We start from the raw sequence: 27,002 nt of genomic DNA, 5'->3' as shown, positions 1-27,002 counted from the left end.
TTGCCGACACCGATCATCGACAATATGTATTTGTACTTAACATTTTCATAAAAAGTCAAAATAAAAATAAATTTTATACCAAACATTAGACCTCAAACTTTTAGTTGAAATCCTTCTCATTTGATATTTACGATTCCAAATATTTGTTATAAAATTGAGAATCAATTTTGAAAATTTTAAATTTATGATTCAAATAACCTGTGATCGACACATGGTCCATGTCAAATTGCAAAACTCTATCTGATTTACAACTTTGTAGTTCATGCCTTTTTTATTTCAAAATATTTAGAGAGACAAATAAGTATCAAGTCTCGATCAAGTGTTTCATACTGAGGTGATAATGGGTTCGAATCCTAAAAATCACATAATACTGAATTTAATTTGAATAATTGCTTAAATTGTCGATTAGGATACTCGGTTAAAATTATGACATTTTTTATTTTATTTTTGCAACTAAAAACCAACTAAAAATGTAGAAATTGTCGGATACCACCAATGAAGATAGTTGATTTTCATTGACCTTTATTTGCTGGCGGGGCATCTGGCTGCCAGGAAAAATATGTTTTAGCCACATGTAAAAGTATCTTTTGTAATCAGGAGCAGATCTAGCATGGGGGGCTGTAGGGGCTCTAGCCCCCCTACACGCTAGATAAAAGGGCTGTAGCCCCCTACACGCTCGATCCCCCTTAGAAAATAGGGGAGAGAGGAGGGGAAGAAGAGTTGAGGAAAAAGAAGAGCGGGGCTAGAGGAAGAAGAATGTAACCAACCCCCTAACCTTCAAATCTTGGATCCGCCCCTGTTTGGAGTAGTGCCATTTCAGTCATAGAATTTTATGTATTATATTTCTCTTATGAGTACATTGCAAAATGGGCACAATAATTAGGCAAATGGGTTTGGTTTAATACAATACCTCGAAAAGATTCTCTTGTCTTGTGAACTTTACTATACCTAATCGGTTGTGTTCATTTTGTTGCAGTCCAACCTGGTGCTATCCAATCTCTAGCCGTTTCTTCATGTTGTTATTTCCCCTCTTTTGGGTGCTTTTACAATACCTTCCACTACTGAGTAGTAGCGTACTAATTTAGATATGATTGTTAATTTTGAAGGGTATTCTAAATATTTTATTAAAGCATTGATAGGGTATACCAAACCTAGATTTTACATACAGATCTGAAGAGCGAGTTCAATTATTCAATTGATTCAGATCATACATTTGGGTGCCTGCATATCCTTATCGAGTGTACGGTTGTGTAAAAGCAAGAAAACAAAAAGCATTTCATGGCCGGAATCATCTATGCATATATACATGATGAACATGGACGATCCTAATTCCACTTCTACAAATTAGAAACTAAGCCTACCAAAAAAAAAATAACATCTCCTATGTGTATGGACTAGCCATCTATTAAGAGCACTCCTACCTGCCATCCAAGAATTAACTCGACAAAATACAGGAAATCACCTCTTTGCTATGAGTTTATTTCCAATTATACCCTTCCACCAATACACTACACACTTAATTGGGTGTATTATAGGTGATTGTGGTATATTAGATCGAAACAAATGGATGGTTCATATCCATTCAAAGGTACCCTTAAAAAACCCCTTTTATAGTGTTGTTTATTTTCTTCCATTCAATCTCAAATGAACTTGCTTTAATCATGCATAATTTTGTCTTCTTTATGCACCCGTCGCCGTTCTGCTAAGCACATGGTATCATCTATTATGAAGGAAAACAATCCTAGTCTTCACGCCCTTTAACTGCAACACTAGTTTTCTTAATGACGTCCAATCTTCTGTCTGCAGCAAGCATGGCAGATGGTAATGCCATACTATGGCTATAAGATTTCTTGATTCCTAATGCTTCACATGCCTACTGTGCAAACTGTCTCTTACAATGGACAGGCCCAAATGCTTTCTCTTGTTCTGTTTTTTTTTTAACACCAAATGCGTTCAACTGTGCTTATATTCATTGAGAGCAACAGAAGCATATGAGTTCTGTCTATTTTATTAACTTCACTTGCTGGGGTTGGGGCATTATGCTCTTTTGCTGCATGAGTAAGAGAAATGGTTTCATCAACTGGCCCTGACTGTGAAGGAGAGGACTTGAGACATGTTGTCTATTTAGTGCCTCTTGATTATTGTCAGATTATGAGCAGTTATGTGATATTAGTGAATTCGTGCTTCACAATAATTTTCAGCCTTCAGAATAGTACATTGACCACCTGACATGGTTGCATGTAAATTAATGCTGAATTTCCCTTTTCAATCTCTTTTGAATGAGAAGTGCAGCCTAGTTTGTTGTTTTTCACGTCCGTCTTTTCTCTTCTGCTTATGCTTATAAGCCAAAATTTAAATTTCTAACCTTAAATTTAGAGTTGATTTTTAAGTTTTTTTTTCACCAAAGTTTTTTTCCCAGTATTGGCTTTTTTCCAATTTTTTTCTGTTTGCGAATACGTCGTTTGGCTTTTTCCATGAAAAACCTACACAATCATCCATTTTATGTTCAGAAAGATTTGACATAGAATTCCTTTCACTTACCATTTTTCAGTTTGAGCAAGTCCCAAATGAATGTTATGATACTTGGAAAAGTATATCATTTGATCATTTTTCAGTCTTTAATGAGGTACTGCTAAATTAACACTAACAACTAGGGTACATAACGAGACAGGACATAGCAACCAGTTCCCAGGCCATACAAGATTCTCGCTTAGCTCGACTGCTCATCTCAATTTCAGACTTTTCAGTTCCCCACAACCAAGCAGATATGAAGTCACCAACCACATTGAATCTGGGTGAGCATGCAGTGATGTGATGATTCATTGAGACTGGCCTAGGAGCAAGTATAGTAAGTTGACTCTAAGACAACTAAATAATGAGGTAGAGGAGAGATGAGAGTAGAGAGAGCAGAAGCGGATTATAAGCTTACAACCGGCCTAGATATAAGAAGTAAGAAACTTTATAAGAGAGACAAATGAGTTATGTATTAATGACGAAGAATTAAATACTATATGGGTAAACTAAGAAAAGACCTTACAGAGTCTAAAAACACGTGCATATTTGGATACTCCAGGAAATTAGTTCATGGTTTTGCTGTAGTTTCATCCTACTTGCGATCCGAGTCTTTTGTCGTAGGTAGATAACGTTGAAAAAGTTGGAATTAACTAGATTCCCAGTCACTTCTAAGCCTACGATTAGTATATCTTTATTGCAGCTATTGTTACGCAAAAGAACATGTTGTGTATTTAGCTGAGCCACCATATATGTGTTGTAGCTTTCTATGTTGCTCGAATTTGAACACCTAAGAAGTAAGAACAATAATTAATGTTTCCAATCAACCTTTCATTTAGTGCACTTACTTATCATGGGGTTCTGTCACGCCCTGAGTTTTACCCAAGCCAAGAATTAATTAAATAATGCGTTAAAAATAATTTGTTAATTAAAGTTCAGGAGAAACCCAGTGTAATAAATTAATTTAATTAATTGGAAGCTTTTCGGAATGTTCTAAAATGTCCCAAAAGTATTTTAAATGATTAACAGGATTTATATTTGAATTGCAGTCAATAAAATTTGCTCTAATCAACTTAATAAAAATCAGCAAAATTAGAGGCAATTTCTTTTTTTTCCCTCCTTCCTTTTTCTTTTCTTTTTCCCTTCTCCCTTTTTTTTCCTTTTTCCTTTTTCTTTTTCTCTTTTCCTTTTTTTTTCTCTCCTGGTCACACCTCCTCTTCCCCTCTCTGTTGTACGGTCCTCTCCCCCTCCTCTCCAAGCCATGCAGCCTCATCTCTATCTCCACCAAAAAAATCAATTCCAATTAATTAGGATTCTAAATCTTATCTCTTTGAAACATTATCTATTCCTTGTTAATAGGGAATGGATAACAAGATCTATCTCTAACTTCCCCCTATAAATACCCCCTACACCATTGCCTCTTTTCCCCGTCTCCCTCTCTCGTGCACCTCCTGCCACCTCCTGTCCAGCAGCTGCGCAGCAAGCCGCTAGCAGCCCTACTGCATCTCGCAGCACGTCGCCGGCTGGTCTCTCTCCACCAAATTTCAGGTTCGCATATATTTTATTCTTGCGAATCAATCTAAATTAATCTACTGTTTAATTGTTCAGGTTTTCTAACCTAACAGCGAGGAACAACCGCAATCCGTCGCTGATCTCTCCACCAAACCTCAGGTTTGCATACGTTTTATTCATGCAAATCAATCTATCGTTAATCCACCGTGTAATTGCTTAGGTTTTCCAATCTATTAGCTAGCGTGAGATTGATCTACGGTGCGGAATTCAATTTCGTAAGCGTAGATTGGTTTAACGTTAAAGTCGTCTAATTCTAGTTTAGCGAGTCGTTAAATCTCAATTTAACGGGTCGTTAACTCATGCCGTTGTGTCGCTAACAGTTCACGGTTTCACGTATCAGATCTAATTTGTCGTACGAATCTCTAATTTGTGCATGATTTGGTTCTGTCGTGTGAATGCGTGTACTGTCTGCAATTTCCGAGTCGTGTCCCAACCGACGCTCAAAGTCCGCATCACCTCCCTCGGCCCACTCCTCATTTTCCCTCTTCTCTCGGCCCAACAGCGCCGGCCCACTTCTCCCTTCTGGCCTGCTCTCCCTCCTCTCCTCCCTTCCCTCCCGCTGGGCCGGCCGAAGGCCACGACCGAGACGCCACCTCACTCGCACCAAGTCTAGGCCACCTCCCTCTCCTCCTCCGGGCCACTGACAGGTGGGGACCACCTGTCAATCCTGTCTTCCTCCTCTAGCCGCCGCACTGCGTCGTCGCCTCGCCTCGGCTGCCCGCACCACCATCCACCTGCGCACGCTTCCGCTCTGCCTCGCCGCTGCGCTCACCACCGTGCGCCGCATCCGCGCAATCGCGCTGTGTCCCCGCCGCCTCGCCGTGCTCGCGCCCGCGCCGCGACTTGCCACCTCGCCGTCACCGTGGCCGTCCTCGCACCCGCGCTTCGCCGCGTCGCGCGCCACGTCCTCGCACCCGCGCTTCGCCGCCGCACGCGCTCGTCGCCGTTGTCGCGCCGTGACTTGGCCACCGAGCTGGGTGCCACTCACGTGCGCCGAACCGCTTCGCCACCGCGTCGACGCCATCGCGCTGCTGCTCTCCCTCACCGCGCCTGTGTCGCCGTCGCTTCGGTTGCGCCGTCGCTCCGGTTGCGCCGCCATCGTGCGCCGCCGCTCCGGTCACGGCCGCCGCTCGGCCGCCATGCTGCGTCGCTGCTGGGCCGACGCCAATACCTCACTCTTCCCTCGTGCTCCCTTTCGTCGCCGCCGCCTTCGGCGCGTTCCGTGCCCGCATCCTCACCTCCGCATCCGCCTGCTGCGTGCCCTTGCCGCTGGAAGACGATCGCGCGCCCGCGCCGTCGCTCTGCCGCTTTGCGCCAAGCCGCCGCTCTCGCCAAGCCTATCGCGCCCTCGCCGCCGCGCCGTCGCGTCCCGGCCACGCCACCTCTCCCACGCCCGCGCCGCTGCCAACTATCGCGTGCAACCGCCGGCCGCATTCCACGCCGCCGCTAACAACCTCCCCCGCCTCCTCCGCGTCGGACACGCCGTCGCCGACCACCGGCCACAATCCGCGCCGCCGCGCTAACGACCTCCCTGCCCTACGCGCGGTAGCCGCCACCTATAAATCCCCCTCTCCTCGAGCCGCCGCCGCCTTTATTCGCACGTCCCCGAGCCGTCGCTGCGCCCTTTGCCTCGCCGCCGCCAGTCGAGCTCGCGCCTCACCTCCGGTCACCGTCGCGGAGCCGCGTCATCACCCATTCCCGCTCGACGCCGACTCGCTGCCGCCCTTCGCATCGTCGGTGAGCATCCTCTTCCCCTCTCCCTCCTTTTTTCCCCTTCGGTAGCCGCCGCCGGCCCATGTGCCACCGCCATGCGCGTGCGCCACTGTTCGTCGCTGACGTGCCATCCTGGTGTCGTCTCCCTCGCCTCATCATCGCTGCAGCGGGCCCCCTCGGTCGTTGCCACCGCACCACGTGACGCCAAGCCGTCGTCGCGCCGACACCGCCGCTAGTCCCCGGCCGCCATCGCCACGGTTTCCCCTCCCTCCATCGTCCTCTGCCTCCCCGCGCACACGCCATGACGCCAAGCTGTCGTCGCGCACCGCTCCTCCCTCCTCTCCCCGTCGGATTCCTTTTCTCTTCTCGGCCGTTGCCGTCGCTGGCTGTTGTTCGTCGTGCCACCGCGCTAGCGTGGCCGAGCGATCTCCATCGCTGCCGCCGACCTACCTCGTGCTGGCCGTCACCACCTGTCCTCGGCCCTCGCCGACTTGCCGCCGCCGTCCTCGTCGCTGGTAAGCCGTTGCTGTCCTCTCTATCCCTCTCTTTTCCTCTCCGCCCGTGGCCGCCAGAGCCGATGCCGCTCCCGCATTCTTGCGCACTTCGGCCGTCTCCGTCGCCCGTCCGCCAGCCGCCACCCTCGCCTTGCTGTCGCCGACGCGACCCCACCACCGTCGGAGCGCCGCCGCACTCGTCGCGTCACTGCCGTCGCTCTCCCCGAGCTGCCACCGTCCTCCTTCGGCGCCGCCGCCGGTTCTCGCATTGCCATCCGCTGGACGCCGCTCTCCGTGCTGCCCCTCGCCGGTCTGTGTCACCCGCCGGTCGCCGCTCTCCGCGTCGTCCCCGGACGCCGCCCTCCGCCCTGCTCGCTCGCTAGCCGTCGTGCTGTACACCCGCTCGGCCATGCGCGGTCTTGCGCCGCTGGCCTTCGGCCGCGCGTCGCTCGTCGTCGGTCCCTGTCCCCGTCGTCGGCCTTCACCGCCGTCCACCACCACAGCATCACCGCCTCCCCGCCGCTCGAGCCCGCGCGCCGCTCGGCTCGTCCAAGCAGTCCCCTCCCTCTCCTCTGCTTTGACTCACTGACCGGTGGGGTCCGCTTGTCAGCAAGCCCCCACCGACAGCTCGGCCCACGTGTCATCCCCTCAATCTCTCCTCTCTCCCACTGACAAATGGGCCCCAGACGTCAGCCTCCTCTCACTCCTGTGCTGACGTCATGCCTCCAATTAATTGCACAATAATTCATTAAGGTTTTCTGTTTAGTTTAAAAACACAGATAAACTTCTAAAATTCATAAGTAATTCGTCTAAAATTCATAAGTAATTCGTCTAGTCTCCGTTTAGGTCCATTCAAGTTTCATTAAATCCAGAAAAATGCCAAGAATCCATTAAAAATAGTTTCTTTTTCTGTTTCAGTAGATTTATAGTCTGTTTTTCTTGTTTTGCCTCGTTTGTCGTAGGTTTTGACCCCGTCGCAGCGCCGTTCGTTCTCGAAGTCGTCGCCGAAGTTCCTCGTGGGTCTAAGCAAGGCAAGTGGCACCCTTATTTGATCATATTGAACCTATATTTATAAAATCCCCCGCTTTTACATTCAAACATGCATTGTATTCAAATGTATTTACTTTATTTATCTATTGGGCATTTACCTTTATACCCGTTGATCCCCATTTATTATTATTATCCCAGGGTTAATTTGACTAGACTTAGGGTTAGGCAATGCTTAGCCATGCTTAGTTCAACTAGCTCACCAATTATTATTTAATTACTGTTACACTTTAATAGACCTTTAATGGTTGTAATCATTATTAATATCCCTTTGAGGATTAATACAACTAAAATATTGCTTATGGTGGACTGTGGGTGCATGATTTTGAGAGTCGTGCCCATGACAATTAAGGACCGGTTCTCAGGAAACCCTGAAAGTCTTACACGTACTAACTATAAGCCAGAATGGGCAACGGTGAGACTTGTAATCTAGCTTGTCCCTATTCGACGTACCAAGGCAAGGGTGAGCATGATGGAGTATGGACGGGCAATCGTGGTGTAACGAAAGCCTCTGCTGCTTCCGGATTCACCAAGGCACAAGAGGGGACTGCCCGACTTGGTGTAAAGGAGGGGGTGAAACCTGAAGTGCGTGCGATTGTCTAGGGAGGGTTAGGTGAAAGGTCTTATCATGGTTTCCGTACTGAGGTATCGTGGTGATACGTTCGGGCATGGTAACATGCTTGGCAGCCATGTCTTGTGGGTAAAGTTGTACACCTCTGCAGAGTAGAACTATTCGAGTAGCCGTGCCCGCGGTTATTAGGCGAACTGACAGATTCACTGGGATTAGTTGAACCATTAATAACCTGATTAATCTTGGAACTGGTTTGACCCTGCGCAATGTGGTGTAACATTGACAGTGGTTTGGGTCTGTCGCAACGTGGTTTAACGTTGGACAGAGGGTTGACCCTGTTGCAACGTGGTGTAACGTTCGACAGCGGTCTAGGCCTGTTGCAACGTGGTGTAACGTTGAACAGCGGTTAATTATTTTAAATGTTTACTTTACTTTTATTTCAGTCTATTCTATTTACTATTTTGCTAAATTACTGTAGCTTTGTGCAATTTAACCCTAGCCTATCCTTGATACCCTATTGCATTTCATTATTCTCCCTCTCTTGGGTGTTACTTGTTGAGTACGGTGGTTTGTACTCAGCCTTGCTTAATTTTTTCCCCACCAGAGCAAGTGCCAGAGTTTCAATCAGAAGGTTGTTCCCAAGGTTGAAGTGAGGTTCAATCCGCTGTCGAGAATGCCTGTGGTGTGGAGCCGTCATCGCCAGCTGAAGCTGAAGATTAGATGGTTTAGTTTGTTTTCCTTTTCCGCTGCATTTCGATAGATAATTGTTTTTATTTGTTTTTAAGTCGTGGAACTGTGTATTGATTTGTCATAGTGTGTACTCGGGCTGATGCCTGGACCGAGATTTAATACATGATATTGTTCAGAAATTTGGTGTAAATTTCTGGGCGTGACAGATTCCAATATTCCATTTCAGTCATTTGACATGTCACAATGTACGTAAATTCCTGTAATTACCTTACAAACATTCTAGGTTAGACTGCATAATGTGTTATTACTGCTGTTATCGACCGACCTTAATAATGTTGTGTACCTGGCAATCCAGTAATCTCTCATATCGATGTAGAGTTAATTCAACTTGAATCTTGTCTTCCCATCATCCCAACATACTCATGGGTTTATATTTACTTCCAAAAGGGATTCATCACAAAACACTCTCTATTATAACTAGGTTCTATTCGGAAGGGATTGGAGATGAAAGGAACTATCACATGATTAGATGATTTAGTCTTGCTTTTCCTAAAGGTTTTGGAGGGTTAGGTTTCACTAAAAATAGATAAATCAATAGTTCCCTCCTCTCAAAATGGATTTTTTAAAATAGAAATTGAGACATCACAACTTTGGGTATATAGTTTTTAATGAAGTACATGAATAGAGCAATTTGAGAATTTACGAGGAGGTATCATATTTTTAGTTAAAACTTCAGTACCTCGAGGTACTAGGTGCCTAAAAGTAACAAAATTTTGTATTAAAAAATGTAGAACTTCTAGGTATTTTCTCAAGGACCGTAAAATTTATAACATGAATAATGGAGGTTTGTTTCAATTGATATAGTCGGGAGGCTTCCAATAGTAGAAGAGTTTGCTAAGTATTAAAGAGTGGTTTAGAATTGGGGGTGAATGAATAGTGGGGAAGAGAGAGATTGTTTACTTCTAGGGAGACATGGATAGGACATTGCCCACTCAAAATTTCTTTCTTGTGCCCGTACAATATCTATCACAAACAAGATTGCTTCGTAACTGAGACGATTAACAATGGCATTGAGTTTCAAACCTTCATGGGAGCTTTTGGTCTAGCAGAGATGGCTACTTGGTGTGAGCTAGACGCCATCATAAGATCTATTAAAACCAATGAAAATCCTGATAGAGTTAATTTGGCTCTAGAAAAGAATCCAAATATATATTCTCAGAATTTGTATATCTGAGATAGTAGGAGAATAAGCATGGGAGGCATTAGGACGTTCAGTATGTTAAAAATCATGTCAGTTGCAGTAATCCTATCTAATGGTGTCAGTGTGGCAAAATAGGATAGTGTCAGCGTCTTCTCAAGAACTCTTTACTTAGTAATATTGGAGGCGGGAATCAAAGGATGATCAAGCATTTGATGAATGATCATCAACGCTAGTTCCACTTAAGCCTTTCGGGCTCTTCTAAGCTCGAGACTTGGTTAGACTTAATTATTAGCATATAGCTATTGTTTTTTCATTAATTTTGTATGGAACAACTATTGTTTTTTTATTAATTTTGTATGGAACATGCCTACAAGCTGGAAACAGTAGGCCGAAGTTTAAAAATACACCCTGACCTTAATAAAATATGCAAGGGAATGCTTAACAGAAATTAAAACATATATCTTAAGGACAGTCTAGATTTGAATATGTCATCTCAAATATGTTTGAAATCGCCATCTCACATAACTGGGGATGCAATGTACCATCATGAAAATCTTCAGAATTTTTCTTCGAAAGTTGTCTCAGATATGTTTGGAATGACCTTGTCCAACAAAAGGGGATACAAATGCACTGTGCCATGAAGAAACTTCACAAATTTCAAATCATCTTTATGCCAACTATCTGTAGTGGTCGAGTTCAAAAAGAGAATACAACAACGATCCTGCTCATTGTCTCCTTGTGCCAGGGACAGACCAGAACACAAAACACAACTAGCGGCGTACAGTTTTGAATGGGGCCTTGTCGGCCCCTGGCAAAGGAATCCAAGTTAAACGGCACATAATCACATTGGTGGCGCTCCATTGATAATGCTCAACTGGATGACCACACAGTCGATGTTTGATGGTGTATGAAATGACCAGGTTCTCAACGCCTTCCATACCTACAATTTACACTGCATATTTTTGTTTCAGAAGCCAAAGATAGATCGATGCAGATATAGGAGCATGTACTCATGTGCTCTTTATGTGCTAGCTTTTGGTTCGCTAACTGACCCAATTTATTCATGGTACTTAATTTTATATAAAGCGCATGCGCACATGGTATGTGTTATCACCACTTGTGTCACGGATATCTCAGGGGTTATTTTACGGTATTGGAGAATGTGCACGTAGAGTTTGCAATTCTGGATCTCAAAATTCCCAAAATTTCATGTTGATCATTCACCCTGGTAGTAATTAACCTCTGGTCAATTATTTTTGTCAATCATCCATCCTTCATCCGATGCCTTGGCTTTTTTTCAGGGTTGCGTGGTAGTGTGACACCTATTATGGATTATGTTGTACCGTCATTTGTACTGAGTAAAGGCACAGATAGAGGTCTGGGTATATAATGGAGTCATAGTAATAAGTACTGGCTAGCACGGCCATATGTTCAATCAACAATGCTAACATGTGTACTCCTGTGAGCCGCTCACCTGATAAAATGCAAACTATGCCTCCAAATCAGTCTTTGGATGTGTGCTCGGGAGGCACCAGTAACACAAGACTTGCAACAGAGTATGTCCATCGGTGTTTCTGGTTATCTCCTGGCATGTGCACACCGCACACTAGTACACCTAGTGCAGCCCAAGTGCTTTGCTCTTAAACTGAAATGCCAATTGATAGTCATATATACTCCATAAAGGTCAGCTGCATGATTTACCTGTGATGGGTCAAGCAATTGGGCCTCATCTATAAGTCAAAGTTGAGGCTTCCCATAACGAGACATCAACCCATCATAGCTTTGAGTGACTTATGGAAGTCATTGGAACTGAGTATAGCGACCACTACCACTCAGTCTAAAATCATGTGTTTCATCTGTTTGTATTAAGTATGTTCTTGTGTGTTCTTTATCCTAGAGTCATCGAGAATTCAATATGCACAACTACGTAGAGGGTTTGTGAATTTATGTCATATAGGCCTACCGAAAAATTCCGAAAAGTTTTCGAGAAAAATTCCGGAAAGATTCCGACCGATTTCGATTTCCGACGGATAGTGCCCTTACCGTATCTGTTTCCGTTTCCGAGAAAAAATTCCAAATCCGTTTCCATTTCCGATAAATTCCAAAAAAATTTTGACTGACGATTTCTGTTTCCAAAAACTGGTCCGGAATCCAGAAAGATTCCGAACCGTTTTCATCCCTATATGAGTTTAAATGGCTCTCCTCTGTTAGTACTCCAAGTTATTTAATCTCAAAATCTAACGTGAAGCATCCATAGTTCGGTTTGGCTTGTAATCGATGCATCTGAAATCTATGGTGCACAAATATAATGTCTTATGCGATTTACTCCTTTAGTTTCATATTGTAAGACTCTTTAGCCATATCTAAATTTAAATTCATATGAATACTAATAAATCTAAACAAATAAACATAATATTAGGTGTTTTATAGGGCTTGGGACATGTTAGGTACCTCTGAAGTGAGTTAGTATTCACCATTCATTCTTGGAGGGTATATTAGCAATAGAAAATAACATTAAGAAGGACAGTTTAGTAATTGCATATCTTGCTTTTACGGTGGCCCAGTTTGGTATAGTATTGGCCTAGCACCTCCACTTGGTGTCTCCTTCCTAGTTGTTGGCCTACGTGTGTCTAGCACTTCGACTTGTGGTGATGTCTACTCTCATATTTTTGCTTTTGTTTATGTTTATATGTTAAAATTTGAATTTTTAACCTTAAATTTTGAATTAATTATATTGGTTTTTTTATCGAAGTTTATTTTCTGACATTGACTTCTAGATTGTTAGTAATACATATATAAAAGTTTTATTCAAAAATTATATTTTCCTTGTAAATATGTCGTTTGGTTTTTTTCATGAAAAACCCAAATAATTAAACGGCGACCACTGGCAAGTGGAGACAGGAGCCATAATTGCAGGTATTATGTTCTTTTCCTTAACCCATTATTACAACTGCATCCCTGTACCATAGAATTAAACCACAATTAGTAACAACATAATAGAAGTCTTGATCCCTCCCACGTCTAATGTTGAAGAAACTACTAATATATGCATCCTTGGACTATCAGTCCCACAACTTCTAGTTAGCAGCAAGATCATGTTGGATCCTGAAGGGCCTTTCTCATATCATGTCTATTAAACATCCTTGGACTACCAGTAATTCCTCCTCAGCAGGTAATTCATTATCCTATTTAGTTTCCAAAAAATTTTAGAAGAGACGTCACGTCTGACGTTTAACCAGATGTTGGAAGGATTTTTTGGAAACGAATGCAAAAGCAAATTTTATAGCTCGGCTAGAAACCACGAGATAAATCTTTTGAGCTCAATTAATTCATCATTAGCATATAAGTGTTATTGTAGCACCTATAGCTACCCATGGATTGATTAGGCTCAAAAAATCCATCTCACGATTTTTCCCCTAACTAGCCAACTAGTTTTTATTTTCATTAATATTTAATGCTCTATTTAGATGTTTAAAGATTTAATGTGATGTTTTTAGAAACCAAAAAGTTCCATTTTCGTCAACAATCAAGCAATTAATAGAGAGATAGTGCTTCCCAGATCCCAGCGATGAGTAGGCATCTCTGGTGTCTACATATTACAAGTGCTGTAGTTGGTTCACTAGTAAATTTATTACAGTGCTGTAGACTGGTAGATGAGGGGGTCATGGTCACATCAACTTTGAATATGATTTTAGAACCTAACGCTTGGGGTGTTTGGGACAACCCATCAATATTATATTTGTTATAAATAGTAAACATAGACTATTAATAAAACTTATTAATAATCTTGGACTAATTCGCGAGACAAATCTATTAAGCCTAATTAATTCATGATTAATTAGCCTATGTGATGCTACAGTAAACATGCTCTAATTATGGGTTAATTAGGCTCAAAAAATTTGTCACGCAAGTTAGCTCTCATTTCTGTAATTAGTTTATGTTTAATATTTATAATAAATGTCCAAACATCCGATGTGACATGAGGCTAAAAAGTTTAGCCCTATCTAAACACCCACCAATGAAAAATAATAGAAAGACGACAAGTTCGTGCAGAAAGAAAGACAACTTAAGGCAGTAACTTATATATACGTACATAGGAAGGATGGACTGGTGCTCCTACACACCATATCCTTCATTTTATAGAGTAGGAAGGTTAGAGTTGCGAAAATGCGTGAGATTATAGGCTAGTAAAACTGAAAAGCCATCAAAATCTTGTACACTCTAGCTAAGTCAACCAAATGGAATTATTTGGTAATGCTAAAAAAATATTTAATGACTGTCTCAGTTGATCCAATTAGGTTAATGTCTTACAACATTCTTTGTTTTTCTTTTAAATACAATAAATCATATAAACTTTGTGTGCATAGTGTGTATATATATATATATATATATATATATATATATATATATATATATATATATTCATATCACTGAATTAGTATTGAGCCACCTATTGCAACTTTGCAATGCTCCAGATACCCCAACATTTAATTATGCTATCATTTGTTTCAAACTGCTTACACAGTTACACTCCATGTTCAAGTAGTTCCACTGCTTACTAATCAGAAGAACCAGATGGCGCAGTTATAGACGCTCGTCACCTATAGTAACACAACTCACCTGGAATACAAGACAGGAACAGAGGGTAAACTGAATATTATTTTGAACTTCCTATAGCATTGCAGCCAAACTTTGGGCAGCAATGTTTGGTGTTATCTGCGTCCCTTATTTTGAATTAGAAAATAAAATTTGAAAAACTAATTATGAACTCTCTAATTTCAGCAAAGTATGATGGTGAAATCTGACCTCTCACCTGGCCGACCATCAACAAACTCATGGCATGATTTTAGCAAAACTTTACCTAATTGCTAAAGAGCTTCATGCTTTCTTAAAAAATGAGACAAAAGAGACAGACAATGGGCTCCTTGATAAAATTTCAAGAATTTGACATAAACAAATAGGAAGTAATGTATCATACACAGAACCTAGGTATTCAATTAATTGATGATTCCATGCCTTGTCAATCAATGACCATCCGTGCTCATACACTCCAAGCTGCACTGAGTTCTGCATGGTACTAACTTCGTATCAGCTATGACTCCAACATGCTCAAGTTCACGAAACCATGTTTGCTGCCTCCTCTCCAATGATAGGGCAGGAAGATATGCTATAGGAGATGAAATTTCAGAGCGCTTAAGAGTTCGGCTAACCGAGTCTGCCGCACAGGTAACCTGAAAAAGAAAACAAGAGCGGCCATCAGATATTGGTTGAATAGACTTCAACATGGATAGCTGGAATCAATTGAAGAAATAACCTTATCTGCTGATGTTGTTAACTTAAATCTAGCTAATTGTTCAACAGTTTTGTACAGATAAACAATATAATACAAAATCCCCACGACACAATCCTGATGACTATAAACAACCAACGACAAATTACTCTCTCCATTCAAAAACATTTATCGTTTAGGACAAGAATTTGGTCAAATTTCTAAACAAACAAATTGCTTTGTTCAAAAAGTATTACTATAGTATCATAAACATATTAGGTTTTCTAAATTTAGTTTAACATTAAATTGTTCGTTGGAATTTTATAAGTTTAACCAAATCTTATCCTAAACGACAAATACTTTTAACTGGAGGGAGTACATGGAAAAGATGAGCAAGAAACTAATGGCAAAGCCATCTGTGTAGCACACAATCAGAAGATTAACTCAGGGCATTCCAAGCATAAGACTAACAGAAATATGCCAATTTGAAGGGGTTCTCAGATTTGGGCCAAAGATTAGAGGGTATACCGAGGACACGGCGAAGTCCAGCAGCGACCGCGCCATGGGAAGCACGCAGAACCTGAAAGAAACGCGAGGAGGGGCATGAATGAGCACGCGGGGCGTGGGGGGAACGAAAGTGGCAAGATTTCGGACAGGGACAAGGAGGACTCCGGCCGGACGGTGCATCTAGAGTACATACATCCCCCTGCCTCCGGCGAGGGCGGCGTCGGCGGGGTCCGTCCACTCGTCGAAGCTGCGTCACCGAGATATCAGCGGGTGAGCAGAGCACGAGAGAGGGAGGGGAAGGAAGTAGGAGGATGGGCGTGCGTGCGTACATCCATCCGTAGCGGCGGTCGAAGACGAGGCGGCGGCGGCGGCGGCTGTGGCGGCGGAGGGATGGACCGGAGTCGGAGGTCACCATAGGCGTGCGTTTGTGGCAGCTCCTACGGCGCTCATTAAGCCAAATTACCTATTTTTTAACAAACGTACCCGGGACGCGTTCATTAAGGAGGTGTTTTAGTTGGGAAAACGAAAAATTTTTAGGTATCAGATCAGATATTTGATAGGATGTCGAAAGGGGTTTTCGGACACAAATAAAAAAAATGTCACGGCATGGCTGGAAACCGTGAGACGAATCTTTTAAACTTAATTAAATTGTCATTAGCACATATTGGTTACTATAGCACTTATGATTAATTATAGACTAATTAGGCTTAAAAGATTCGTCTCACGATTTCTCACATAACTGTGCAATTAGTTTTTCGTTTCATCTATGTTTAATGCTCTATTTAAGTATCCAAAGATTCGATGTGATGTTTTTGGATGAAAATTTTTGGGAACTAAATAGGGCCTAAGACAAATTACCTATATTTTTTTATGCGCACTTCTCCTGTACCGGTAAGTAGGGTGTTTTTTAAAAAAATTATAGAAAATTTATTTTAAAAAATCATATTAATCTATTTTTTAATTCTTTATAATTAATAATTAACTAATAATATATACTCTAAGTAGTTGTTTGGTTATGTCGTTTTGGCCTATATCAGTTCCAAGCATAAAATGGATCACGCTACACTCGTTTGTTTTAGATGGGCCATAATCGGATAGCCCGCAAACGAATTCCAGCCCAATACAAACATGATTACGCTTCTAGGTGAGCTGAAATGCGATACTGATACAGAGGAGAGCGGCTCTGCCCACGTCATCTTCTCCCTCACAGCGCGCGCGTCGTCGTCTTCTCCCTCGCAGTCGCAGCGCACCAAGGGCATCCAGGGGGCCGTGCGAGGTGGGCGACCGTACAGGGCCCCTAAAAATCATGGGCCCCAAGATTTACAAAATATACTAATTATATGTAATAGTTTTGGGTTTTGTAATTAGAAATCAGTCTAAGTTGTCTTGTATAACAAGTATATATCAGCAGTTTAGTTTTTCAAGATTTTATTCTACAAGAAAATAAAGGTCCAGTCTAAATTCTAAATTTCTTGAAGCGATATAAGTGTTTTTTCAGTATAACCATTGCATAAGCGTCATTAGTTTTTTGTTTTGGTACTCAATATTAGGCCTCTATTTAGTGCTCTGAACTGGACCTCATATTTCATGGGACGCCGTTGAACGCACACGTCGTCAGCGCCGCCCCCACGCCTCGCGCCTCGCGCCGGCGTCGCCCCTCTATCCCTTCCCCGGTGCCGACACTGCCCCCTCACTCCGCGGCCGTCGCCGGCGTTGTCCCTCGCCCCACGCCCATCCCCGGCGCCGGCACTGCCCCTCCCTCCGCACCCATCGCTAGCGTCATCTCCTCGCCCCACGCCCATCGCCAGCGTCGCCCTTTCCCCCGCACGCTCCGTTGCTTCCTGTCTTGTGCGCTCCACCACTGCGATTAGATCTTGACGGGAAGAACTCCATGGAGACTAGATCTAATAGTTTATTTGTTAATAAATCTGGGCAGTTTCACTCATATCAATTTTTCATCCAATCCTTTGATTGATTTTGAAGGTGTGTCATTGATTATATTTTACAAAATATTATCTCTTGTTTTGAATTCTTACGGTCAGAATTTGCATCCAAATATATGTGACAGTGTTGTGCTTGTTCACTGCATTGTAATTAGTTTTGCTTGTACCTGTTAGTCTGTTACATGGCTGCCTAGCCAAACAACGGGAATGAATCAGTATCCATTAAAGCAACTATCCAGACAAATCTTGTAATCGGTTACATCGTAAATTTGTAATAGTTTCCGGTGGAAGCATTCCCAACTACGTTAACGTAATATTATATCTATAAGAAAATTAGAAACTAAAAATAGCAGAAAGTGGTCGTGCCGGAGTGGTTATCGGGCATGACTAGAAATCATGTGGGCTCTGCCCGCGCAGGTTCGAATCCTGCCGACCACGTTTTTTCTTTTTCTTTCTTGAAATTCACTGCTATTGTTGTCTTCTTTTAGGGGTTTTTTTTAATTCTTTCGTGTAATTCACTGTTACTATTGTCTTCTTTATTGAACTTCACTGCTCTGCTATTCTTCTGGGTTTTCCATTTTTTTAATTCACTAATATTATTTTGGGTTTTCTTCGATTTTCTTACTGAAATTATACGCAAAATTCACCAGTAATATTTTGGGTTTTCATAAATTTTTTAATCTGATTATACACATATTTTTAGAGCTACTATTTAAGGAATTCTTGAAATTTGTACTCACTATATGCAGAGATCTATCAAGAATTTACTAATTTCCATTACACCTTGTCACCTATTCAAACTAGCAATTTGTTTATATTTTTGCTCAACTTATGAGCAAAGATTCCCTGCAAATAAAAAACTTATAAGAGTTATTACACTAATTTTCACTAATTTTCATTTCACCTATTTATATTTGCACTTTGTTTTTTATTTGGCTTTCGTATATTTTTTACTCAAATGATTTATGGTATATTCCCTAACTTGTTTTTGGCTTGCAGAGATGTGCAACAAAGTATGGACAAAACAACATTTGCTGACATTGACAGATCCATAACTTGTTACAGCTTGGCCTCTTAAAAGTCCTCTTCATACCAAAAATTTAATTGGTATAGTAGTATAAACCAATAAGCATATCTACAATAAATGCACATTCTTTGATCATCATCACTCAACTGGTCCACTACTCAATGTTGACAATCAACTGCTGCTCATGCAGCAGCAACATAACTGCTGCTCGCAGGAAAGTCGCCAGCCGATCAACATGGCGTGCTGCTTCTGTTCATCTTCTCCAGCGTTTCTGGAGCTTCTAAGGAACAAACTGCCAGGCAAGCCGCATAACATTATCATCGATGTATGGCCGCAAATCCCACATTTGGCAGTAGACCTCTAGCTCTGATGAGGATGTTTTAATGCATAATGCGTGAACTATCTTCTCCTGAAAAGTGGTATTAACTTTTGTAAGAAGAAAAGGTAAGCAATCAAATGAAATTCAGTTACATGCAGATGCTTGTGTTGCTAACCTGCATCATGTAATCCATTTTTAACATATTATGAACCAGGACCATCACACTTGCACAAGACACTGCGCTGTCCAGCAAATCTCCAGGTTGTTGTTCATCCTGCTTACACAAAATATCATGTCATATCTATCAAAAAACAGAAGAGCTAACCATCCTGTCATACAGCTCTCAGCTTCTTTCAGTGAGCTCTTTTTAATTCTTGTCATTTTTGCACAATTGAAAACCAGAACGAATGCAGGGCCTAACAACACTAAAATGAGAATGCGCACCTCAGAATATTCATTTGTGACATTATCATCATCAGAGCAATCATCTGTATGTCTTAAAGAACTCAGACAGGCTGTCAGTGCAGTACTGTAAACATCTTCCTCCAGAAACTGAAGTTCCTCAAGCAATAATTTGGCTGAGAAAAAACAAAAACACAATATGAATTCATAGAGAAGTGACAGATTATTAGTATCACTAACATAAGCATCTAGAACCAATATTTCAACACATGCAGGTGACAAGTCGAAATGGCATGGCAGCGAGATGTAAGCTTTGCTCATGTGCATGTTCCATAATGCTCGTGCGAATAAAAATAGATGGAAAAACAAGGAAAGGCTGCACACTAGAAACAAAATGCAAATAATATATGCTGTACCAGATAGTTAAATACTTAATTTCTCCTTGTCAATAGCTCTACTGCAAATATAACAAATCAGCACAAGTGGAAAACTTTTTTTCTGAAAATATAGAATAACAAAGTAAAATATTATTATGGTGCAACTGAGAAAGATGAAACTACCTTTATTTATGTGGCCATTAAGTTGCTCCTGACAAGAATGTACTGCAACAAAAAATTGTGCTGTCAAATAGACATGGTTGAAAAAGAACATCGAGTTATGACCAAATAAAAACAAAATATGTAATTGATGAAAGATGGTCAACTGTTGAAGCAAAAAAATAGATCCCAAAATTCCCCACACTTCCGCAGAAACTGCTGTATATTAGCATTATTGTTACAACAAAGGATAACTAATGACCTAGCTATCAGTGCATTATCTTTCTACTCTAGTTTTATTAGGCTAATTAGTAACAAGAAGGAATTATCATAGCACCAAACATTCAATATTTCAAGCTGGTAAAAATAAGAAAAATTCAAATAAAACAAGGAAATTTTGTGTTTTGATGTTTCATATTATCTCTAAACAAATAAAGAAGAGGTGGATTCCACGGTTACAAATTTCAACTAACAAGAATTGTAGTATACTAGTATAACATCACTCAAGATGTTCATACCAGTGATTCATTGCAATTGCCAAAAAAGGCATGATACACATGGAAATGGCTGGTTTGAAATTTGAACTATTTCGACCTAAGTCACAGCCCCATGACTATATAGTAAGAAATACCTGAATACTTCATAAGACAGGGATAGCAAGGAGTAATAAGTAAAAGTGTAAAATAAAAGGGAACAAAGTAAAAAAGTGTGAATTAAATTTTGGACTACTCATGCTGACAATATAACTTGGCGAGTTATATTACCCAGATCTGAAAATAAAATATGTAGGAGTTGCATCATTACAGGGCACTTTATAAGGCAGTGGTGGCAATGGTTTATCTGACTAGCACTATATTAGGAGAGAAGAAATTGTATGAATGGAAAGCAATGTTTCAAAAGGCTTTTAATAATTAGTTACAGATAATGCAGTTTTCCAATATAGCTGAACATCACTAGGTGCAATTTGAAATTTGATGACTGGGCACAGATAAATGATCTACATGACTTACACTCGTTCAGGTTCTGGATGCTTTCATCATGGTGGGTGCAGCCAGCTTCAAGATAAGACCTCATTCTGTCACTGTAGTTAGATTTAACTATCTCACTTATGGCACCTGACTCTGTGACGAGTTTTGGTCTTCGAAAATGTTCTGAAATAAGTGAGTGCATTCAAGTTGACTGTAAGTATGAAACTTAATAGTGAGCCAGTGCAATATTTATCAGCATTCTTCAGAAAGGTTAAGAACAGTGTTTGCAGACCAGAAATAAGAATTTATGCTCTCTACAGAGAGATCCCACATGAAATCCACGTAATAATGAGAGTAAACAAATAAGTGGAAGCATACAAGCTTGCAACAGAAATTTAATTTAGTATTCAACCTCTGTTATCCAACAAATAGAAGCACAGCTGTTCTAAGGTAGAGGTGAATAAAAATACAAAGTACAAGATTACACAACAAGTGTTGAAACAAAAGAATGTAGCAAAATGAATATTGTTTACTACAAATTTGCCAGCCAAGAAAGCGTATTAAAACTTGACCTTTCTAAGATAGTCTTAGTAAGACCAAGTGTTCGGAATTATACGTCTTCTCATTTTCATATAAAAGCTGAAAAATCCCTGGTCAATTCTATGACTGAATTTTGAACATATTCCAACCTAGCACAACACTATCAGTAATTCAGTAGTGATCAGCAACATGGGGAATCCCTGGGATCAGTAATTATGTAATAAAATTTTAGAAGATTTAGAAATTAGAAATGAAACATACTATGGAAGATCAGGTGGAAAGAGAAATGAACGTACCGAGCTCTTGATGAAACTTCAGAAGAATCCTTTTTCCTGCATCAGTTAGATCATCATACTGTGCAACCCTAAAAGGAATAACAAATCAGAGGATGTCTTTCCACAAGTTTCATAGACAAAAGAAAGAAACAGTTAATGAATGTGACTGTGAGTATAAGAAAATTAAGGAACATAACCACACATAACAATATCTCCTAGGCTCCTATAAAATTAGGTATGCATAAATACCTACAAGAAATTTCAAAATATTCACAGAGAAATATTATCGAAAGAATTTAGAAAAATGAATACCGAATGCTTGCACAGAGTTAAATCTGTTCAAGCAGTCACATGAAAGAGGTCAGAATACATTAACTAAATTCATGTGCACTGATTTTGAAATAATACATCACAAATACGGCTGTTCTAAATTCTAGTGATCTATTTCTAAGGCATAATACATCTGAGCTACTCAAAAAATAAAGTATATCAGGACCGCAGCCAAATCAAACTTATTACTTGGTCATGAAATCCAAGAATATGCGATGAGCTTTGTCCTCAGATGACTCAGGTGATGTCATTGCTGCTTCATTGGCCATGACGAGAGCCCCTAAAAAATTTTAAGAATACGAAAAATCAAACTCCAACAGCACTCCACTATCAACTAAAACAAATCAGCACAATACAACATTGGCGGATGTAATCTAGGATATAGGGGTTCAGTTGAACCCCAAAACATTTTGGGAACAAACATACTGTTATTAGTATCAAGGTTAGAGACACTTCCAGATCTGGAGGAGAACCTATCTAAGGTTCATGATGCAAGTTACAGAAGGAAAAACAATAGTGTGGGTGGATAGAGAGATGAGAGAGAGAGAGAGAGAGTATGTGGCTGCGTAACGGATGGATGCTCACCGGTGAGGATGCAGCGGGAACAGCAGGACGGACGACGGAAGATCGGCGCAGGCGGCGAAGCCACGCGAGGAAGAGGAGACGGAACAACGCCAGGGGAGAGAGCAACGCCGGCCATGGTGAGCCGAGTTGGCCGGCTTACGGCCCACGCAGGCGTTAATGGGCCAGTCATGATTTGTCCTCATTAGGATGGTTTTCCTGGCCCCTTTTTGTTGGCAGCAGAGCAAGTTCTTTTGGGCTTTTGTATTTTTCAGTGCATATTCCCTTGTGAATTTTCATTGTTTTCCCTTTATGATGCATCGATACTATTGGTGAAAACGGGTCGGGTTCGGTCAGATTTCGCCCTTCCCATATCCTAACCCACATCTTGCAATCAGATTTGGATCTAACACGGATATTCGAATATGGATACAATCACGGGTAATACCGGGTACAAATATGATACAAATACATACCAAGATGGGTACAAACACTCAAAATATTTATGCGGATATCAAGTCAAAGCAACAACCATATATACCACATAGACAATAGCTAATGAACATTTGCATATACCCAAAATGCAACTGTATTAGGGGCCAGCAGCATATTAATGTCTAACGGTACCGAAATAGTAGTACATTTATCCTGCAACCAAACATCACAAGATAAACTTAAGGAAATCAAATGGAAACAAATATAGATGCAAACACTGATTGCTATTTGCTAGTAGATCAACCGTAGCTATATCTAGTCAGTAACAGTCTAGCTAGAAATTTATTTTTTTAATTTTTTAATTTTTTTGCTATGCCATACCTCTGCGAGGGACAGGGTCACAGGAGGCCGGGCGACGGAGGCTGGCCGGTCGGAGGATGCTGGTCGGCGCCTCGGCGACGGTCGGCGGAGGCCGGACGACGGAGGATGGCCGGGCTGCGGCGGACGTCGGGCGGCGACGGACACCGGGCGACGTAGGACCGCAGAGCGGCGGCGGGCACTCGGAGGAGGGAGGTTGCTGGTCAGCGCCTCGGCGGCGGTGAGCGGGGGCCGGACGACGGAGGACGGCCGGGCGGCAGCGGCGGATGCCGGGGGACGGAGGATGGATGGGCGGCGGGCTGGAGACCAGGCGGTGGCGGACGCCGGCCGGCGGCGGGGCTGTGCGGTGTGCGGCCGTGCGTGCTGTAAGCCTATGCTGCTGTGCTTGTGTTGTGTGCCCGTGTATGCTAGGGTTGGTATGGATGGGCTGTGTGGTGAACTGGTGACTTTTGGGCGTGGGCCTTGTTTCAACTTTCAGCAACAGGCCACATACTCAACCGGTAGCAATCCGGTAATATCTGTCTTATATACCGGATAATCCGTATCCTCTCTAACCCGATCTCATACCTTCTACAAATCTGAATTTAGCTCCAGATCCGAATCGGTGTAAATTTCTAGGTATCTGAATTAATTTGGGTAGGTGGACGGACGGAAAATACCCGACTCGTTTTTCCCGAGCAGTCAATTTGATAGTAGACAAAACTAATAATAATTTTACAGTGTTTCTCACTATTTTCATCTCCATTAGGCATATTACTTCCTCTATCACAAATTAAAAGTATTTCTAGGATTTGAATCATGAGGAATTTTTTACACTATTTACCGTTCTTACTACTTGTTCATCAATTATTTTTCATTCAAAATCTTTCCCATTTTATCTCCGTCTACTATTTCACCATCATTCATTTCTCATTTATTAAAGGACATTATAGTATTTTCTTCTCAGCCTTAATCTTCATTAAACAACCTAGAAATACTTAGATAGAGATAGAACAAAGTAAAAGAAAAGGCAAGTTAGGAATCAGAACCATACATGAAAAAAAAGAGAAAATCCATTATGTGTCGCTGACTTTGTCACTTGTCTATGATATGCCACTGAGTTTGTCAAGTTCTACAATATGCCCTTCATTTTATTGAACCTCCATAGCATACCACTGACAGTAGCAGTTTGACTGTTAGCCTCTATTTGAACTCGAGAAAGGACAAATTTGCCCTTGTGACCCTTGTTGCACCCTCTAGTGCACTGTCGATTTCCATTTGTGATAGTGATGATGATAGTGATAATAATTACGTAGAATCAACAATATGAAAAAAAAGGATTTAAGAAATTTACGAGAATATATTTTAAATATAAATCTGTATGATAAGTCAATTGTATAGTTGTAATTGAAAATATATGATAAAAACACTTAATACAGTAAACAATGTGAAAAAACATGATTTATGAAACTTATGAGAATATATTTTAAATATAAATTTTGTATAATAAGTCAATTGAATAGTTACAATTGAAAATATATGATCTAAAACACTAAATAACACTAAATAGAGTAATCGACTTTTATTAGCCCTTAGACGAGGAGATTTATCCACTGACATGGTGGACCCAACTCGCCCGACGAGATGACGCACCTTCCCGACCTTCATGCCGTTCGAACTGTTGTTTATCTGGAGGAAAAGAAAACAAAAAGAAAAAGAAAAAGAGAAGGGTATCAACGTTTGGCACAAAAAATTACATGGCGTGCTTTGACCCTTGACTGACAGCACGATATGCACCGCCGCCTGCGAGCCCTCCCCAGCACCGGCATGCTATGTTTTTGCCTCTGTTCGTTATTACGGCTATTTTTATCATTTAAGAAAAGTAAACCCTAAAGATAACTAAGGACTAATAGATTGTAAATGATGGTGGCACGTTATATAGCTTCAGCAACATGGAAAGCATATCGTAGAAAGATGACAAAGTCAGTGATACACAATGGATTTTCTCAAAAAGAAAAAACTTATTATATGATACTCTCATCATTAATAATTTACTAACATAAAATTTTGGAATGTTTAACACCAATTTATCATGGGAAAATTTGTATCCATGCCATTATAATTTTACAAAGTTAGAAATATCATTAGTATCTCACTGATACGTGGGACACACATGAGTCAATGATACGTGGGCCAGGATAGCATATCTTTAATTTAATAAAATTATAATGGCAGCCTTGCAATCAATGTTATGTAGCACAACACATGTGAACTAAACATTGGTCAGTAGTGTGCATAGCTCTTCTGACAGGATTGAGCAACTTTCTTTTGTTGTAACTAGCTTTAGGTTGTCTTCCTTATACACACCATTTCGACCACCGATCTTTTGAGCATTTCGGATCGCACTAGATGATTATCTTGTGGTTGCATTTAATTAGAATGAGATGCTTCAACCATGGCTTTGTCGATCGAATATCAAAAAAATTCAAGTGTATCCAAGTACTCAGACAATACATACATATCCCATAAGTTGGCAACATAAAAATTTCTATCGCCGCTAACTACTTAGGTAATTTAGAACGGCATCTAATCATGCGAGTTGTCAAAGTGGATGGAGGGAAAACACATCTCCCAACATAATGAATATCAAGGCATATTATATGAATATATACATTTAAAAAACTTATAAATAAGTCATCCTTTCCTCATTAGCCATCCTATATGCGTCTAGTTGGAGTACTCGGATCATCTCAAAGCTATTGTCATAAGTCTCATATGGTCAGCAAAGAACTTCGACCGATGGATATATAATCTTTGATCGAACACTATCTTTTAGTCTTTCCTTCATAATGGGGCTTAAAGTTACTAATCTGGCACATGTCTAATCAGAATAGAGTTCTAGCTAGTGGGCTCTATGGGACTAGCATGCATCTCTCTATTGAATTACGGAGCTTTTGTTATAAGCTTATTTAGTCAAGACAGGATGTAAACTAACAGAAAGCTTTTGACCATTGTCCATCTTACTGGACAAGGTCATTAAACATGTTGTTTCGTTCTATGATGGTTCTTAAATCAACTACTCAGAATAAAGCGTTAGACAATAAGCCTGAGCATGCTCAGAAGTAACAGTAACTGAAATTTTGAAAACTTTTCACTTAATAGATATAAATTATATACTTCCGTACGTTAGCCCCCAACTGTCTTCTCATAAATGTAGTTAATGAGTAGATAGTTCGAGTAGGAAAGTGGCATAAGAAATTACCAATATACTTTGACTGTCTAATGTCGTTGTCCACCATCTTGGTAGTATTAGGGCATTCCCAACCCAATGACTAGGATAGTGTCTATAACATTAAATAAGTTGCCACATAGGATGAAAAATGATGTGGCAAGTGAATAAATGAGGAAAGAGAATGAAACCATGTCTTGCATGAGACATGGTTTCTACACAACATCCAAGATATCATGTGAGATAAGTAGTATTAAATTTAAGTGTGGAATAATGGTGTTTGCATTGGAAGAGTAGTGTCTAGTACTAGTTTCTTGATGATGAAAAGTTTATAGAAACCATATCTAGTGTTATGGGTTGGGAATGCCTTTAGTGGTTGCTTAGGGCAGTCTCAATGCATAGTTTTATGGCATAGTTACCAAGACTGTAAACTAGGTAACCGAGCCAAATGAGTTTCATGGCGATAAAACTTCTTTCTCATCTCATGAAATTTACTTATTTAATA

The 27,002-nt window shown here is 41.0% G+C and overlaps 2 protein-coding genes and 1 non-coding gene across 6 annotated transcripts; 1 reads left to right on the top strand and 2 right to left on the bottom strand.

The window, feature by feature from the left end:
* Nucleotides 1-14,271: 14,271 nt before the first annotated feature.
* LOC102700163 lies at nucleotides 14,272-16,028 on the bottom strand. Of its 2 annotated transcripts, XM_006658395.2 has the most exons (4): nucleotides 15,905-16,028; nucleotides 15,769-15,822; nucleotides 15,597-15,648; nucleotides 14,272-15,030 (listed from the first exon to the last, which is right to left on the bottom strand). In XM_006658395.2, exons 1-4 carry the CDS (start codon nucleotides 15,988-15,990, stop codon nucleotides 14,824-14,826), a joined length of 399 nt encoding a protein of 132 aa, XP_006658458.1. In that variant the 5' UTR covers nucleotides 15,991-16,028; the 3' UTR covers nucleotides 14,272-14,823. The 2 variants fall into 2 exon arrangements, with proteins under 2 accessions (XP_006658458.1, XP_015695043.1); XM_015839557.1 differs by lacking the exon at nucleotides 15,769-15,822.
* A 1,846-nt stretch (nucleotides 16,029-17,874) lies between these two features.
* On the top strand, nucleotides 17,875-17,956 carry TRNAS-AGA. The gene has a single exon. It is a non-coding gene; the product is annotated as a tRNA-Ser (tRNA).
* A 578-nt stretch (nucleotides 17,957-18,534) lies between these two features.
* On the bottom strand, nucleotides 18,535-23,702 carry LOC102705544 (FAD binding protein). 3 transcript variants are annotated; one of them, XM_015839377.2, is made up of 9 exons: nucleotides 23,293-23,702; nucleotides 22,501-23,124; nucleotides 22,105-22,195; nucleotides 21,607-21,674; nucleotides 20,813-20,953; nucleotides 19,827-19,868; nucleotides 19,309-19,442; nucleotides 19,040-19,138; nucleotides 18,535-18,954 (listed from the first exon to the last, which is right to left on the bottom strand). In XM_015839377.2, the coding sequence occupies exons 2-9, from the start codon at nucleotides 22,667-22,669 to the stop codon at nucleotides 18,826-18,828; spliced, it is 873 nt and encodes a 290-aa protein (XP_015694863.1). In that variant the 5' UTR covers nucleotides 22,670-23,124; nucleotides 23,293-23,702; the 3' UTR covers nucleotides 18,535-18,825. The 3 variants fall into 3 exon arrangements, with proteins under 3 accessions (XP_015694863.1, XP_015694864.1, XP_006657608.1); XM_015839378.2 differs by having other exon boundaries at nucleotides 22,501-22,852; XM_006657545.3 differs by lacking the exon at nucleotides 22,501-23,124.
* Nucleotides 23,703-27,002: the final 3,300 nt, after the last annotated feature.

This window comes from Oryza brachyantha, chromosome 7 (genome assembly GCF_000231095.2).
Source record: "Oryza brachyantha chromosome 7, ObraRS2, whole genome shotgun sequence".
In the NCBI taxonomy this organism is placed as follows: Eukaryota; Viridiplantae; Streptophyta; class Magnoliopsida; order Poales; family Poaceae; genus Oryza; species Oryza brachyantha.
The sequence above is the reverse complement of the archived record's forward strand: the minus strand, read 5'-3'. Positions and strand labels throughout refer to the sequence as shown.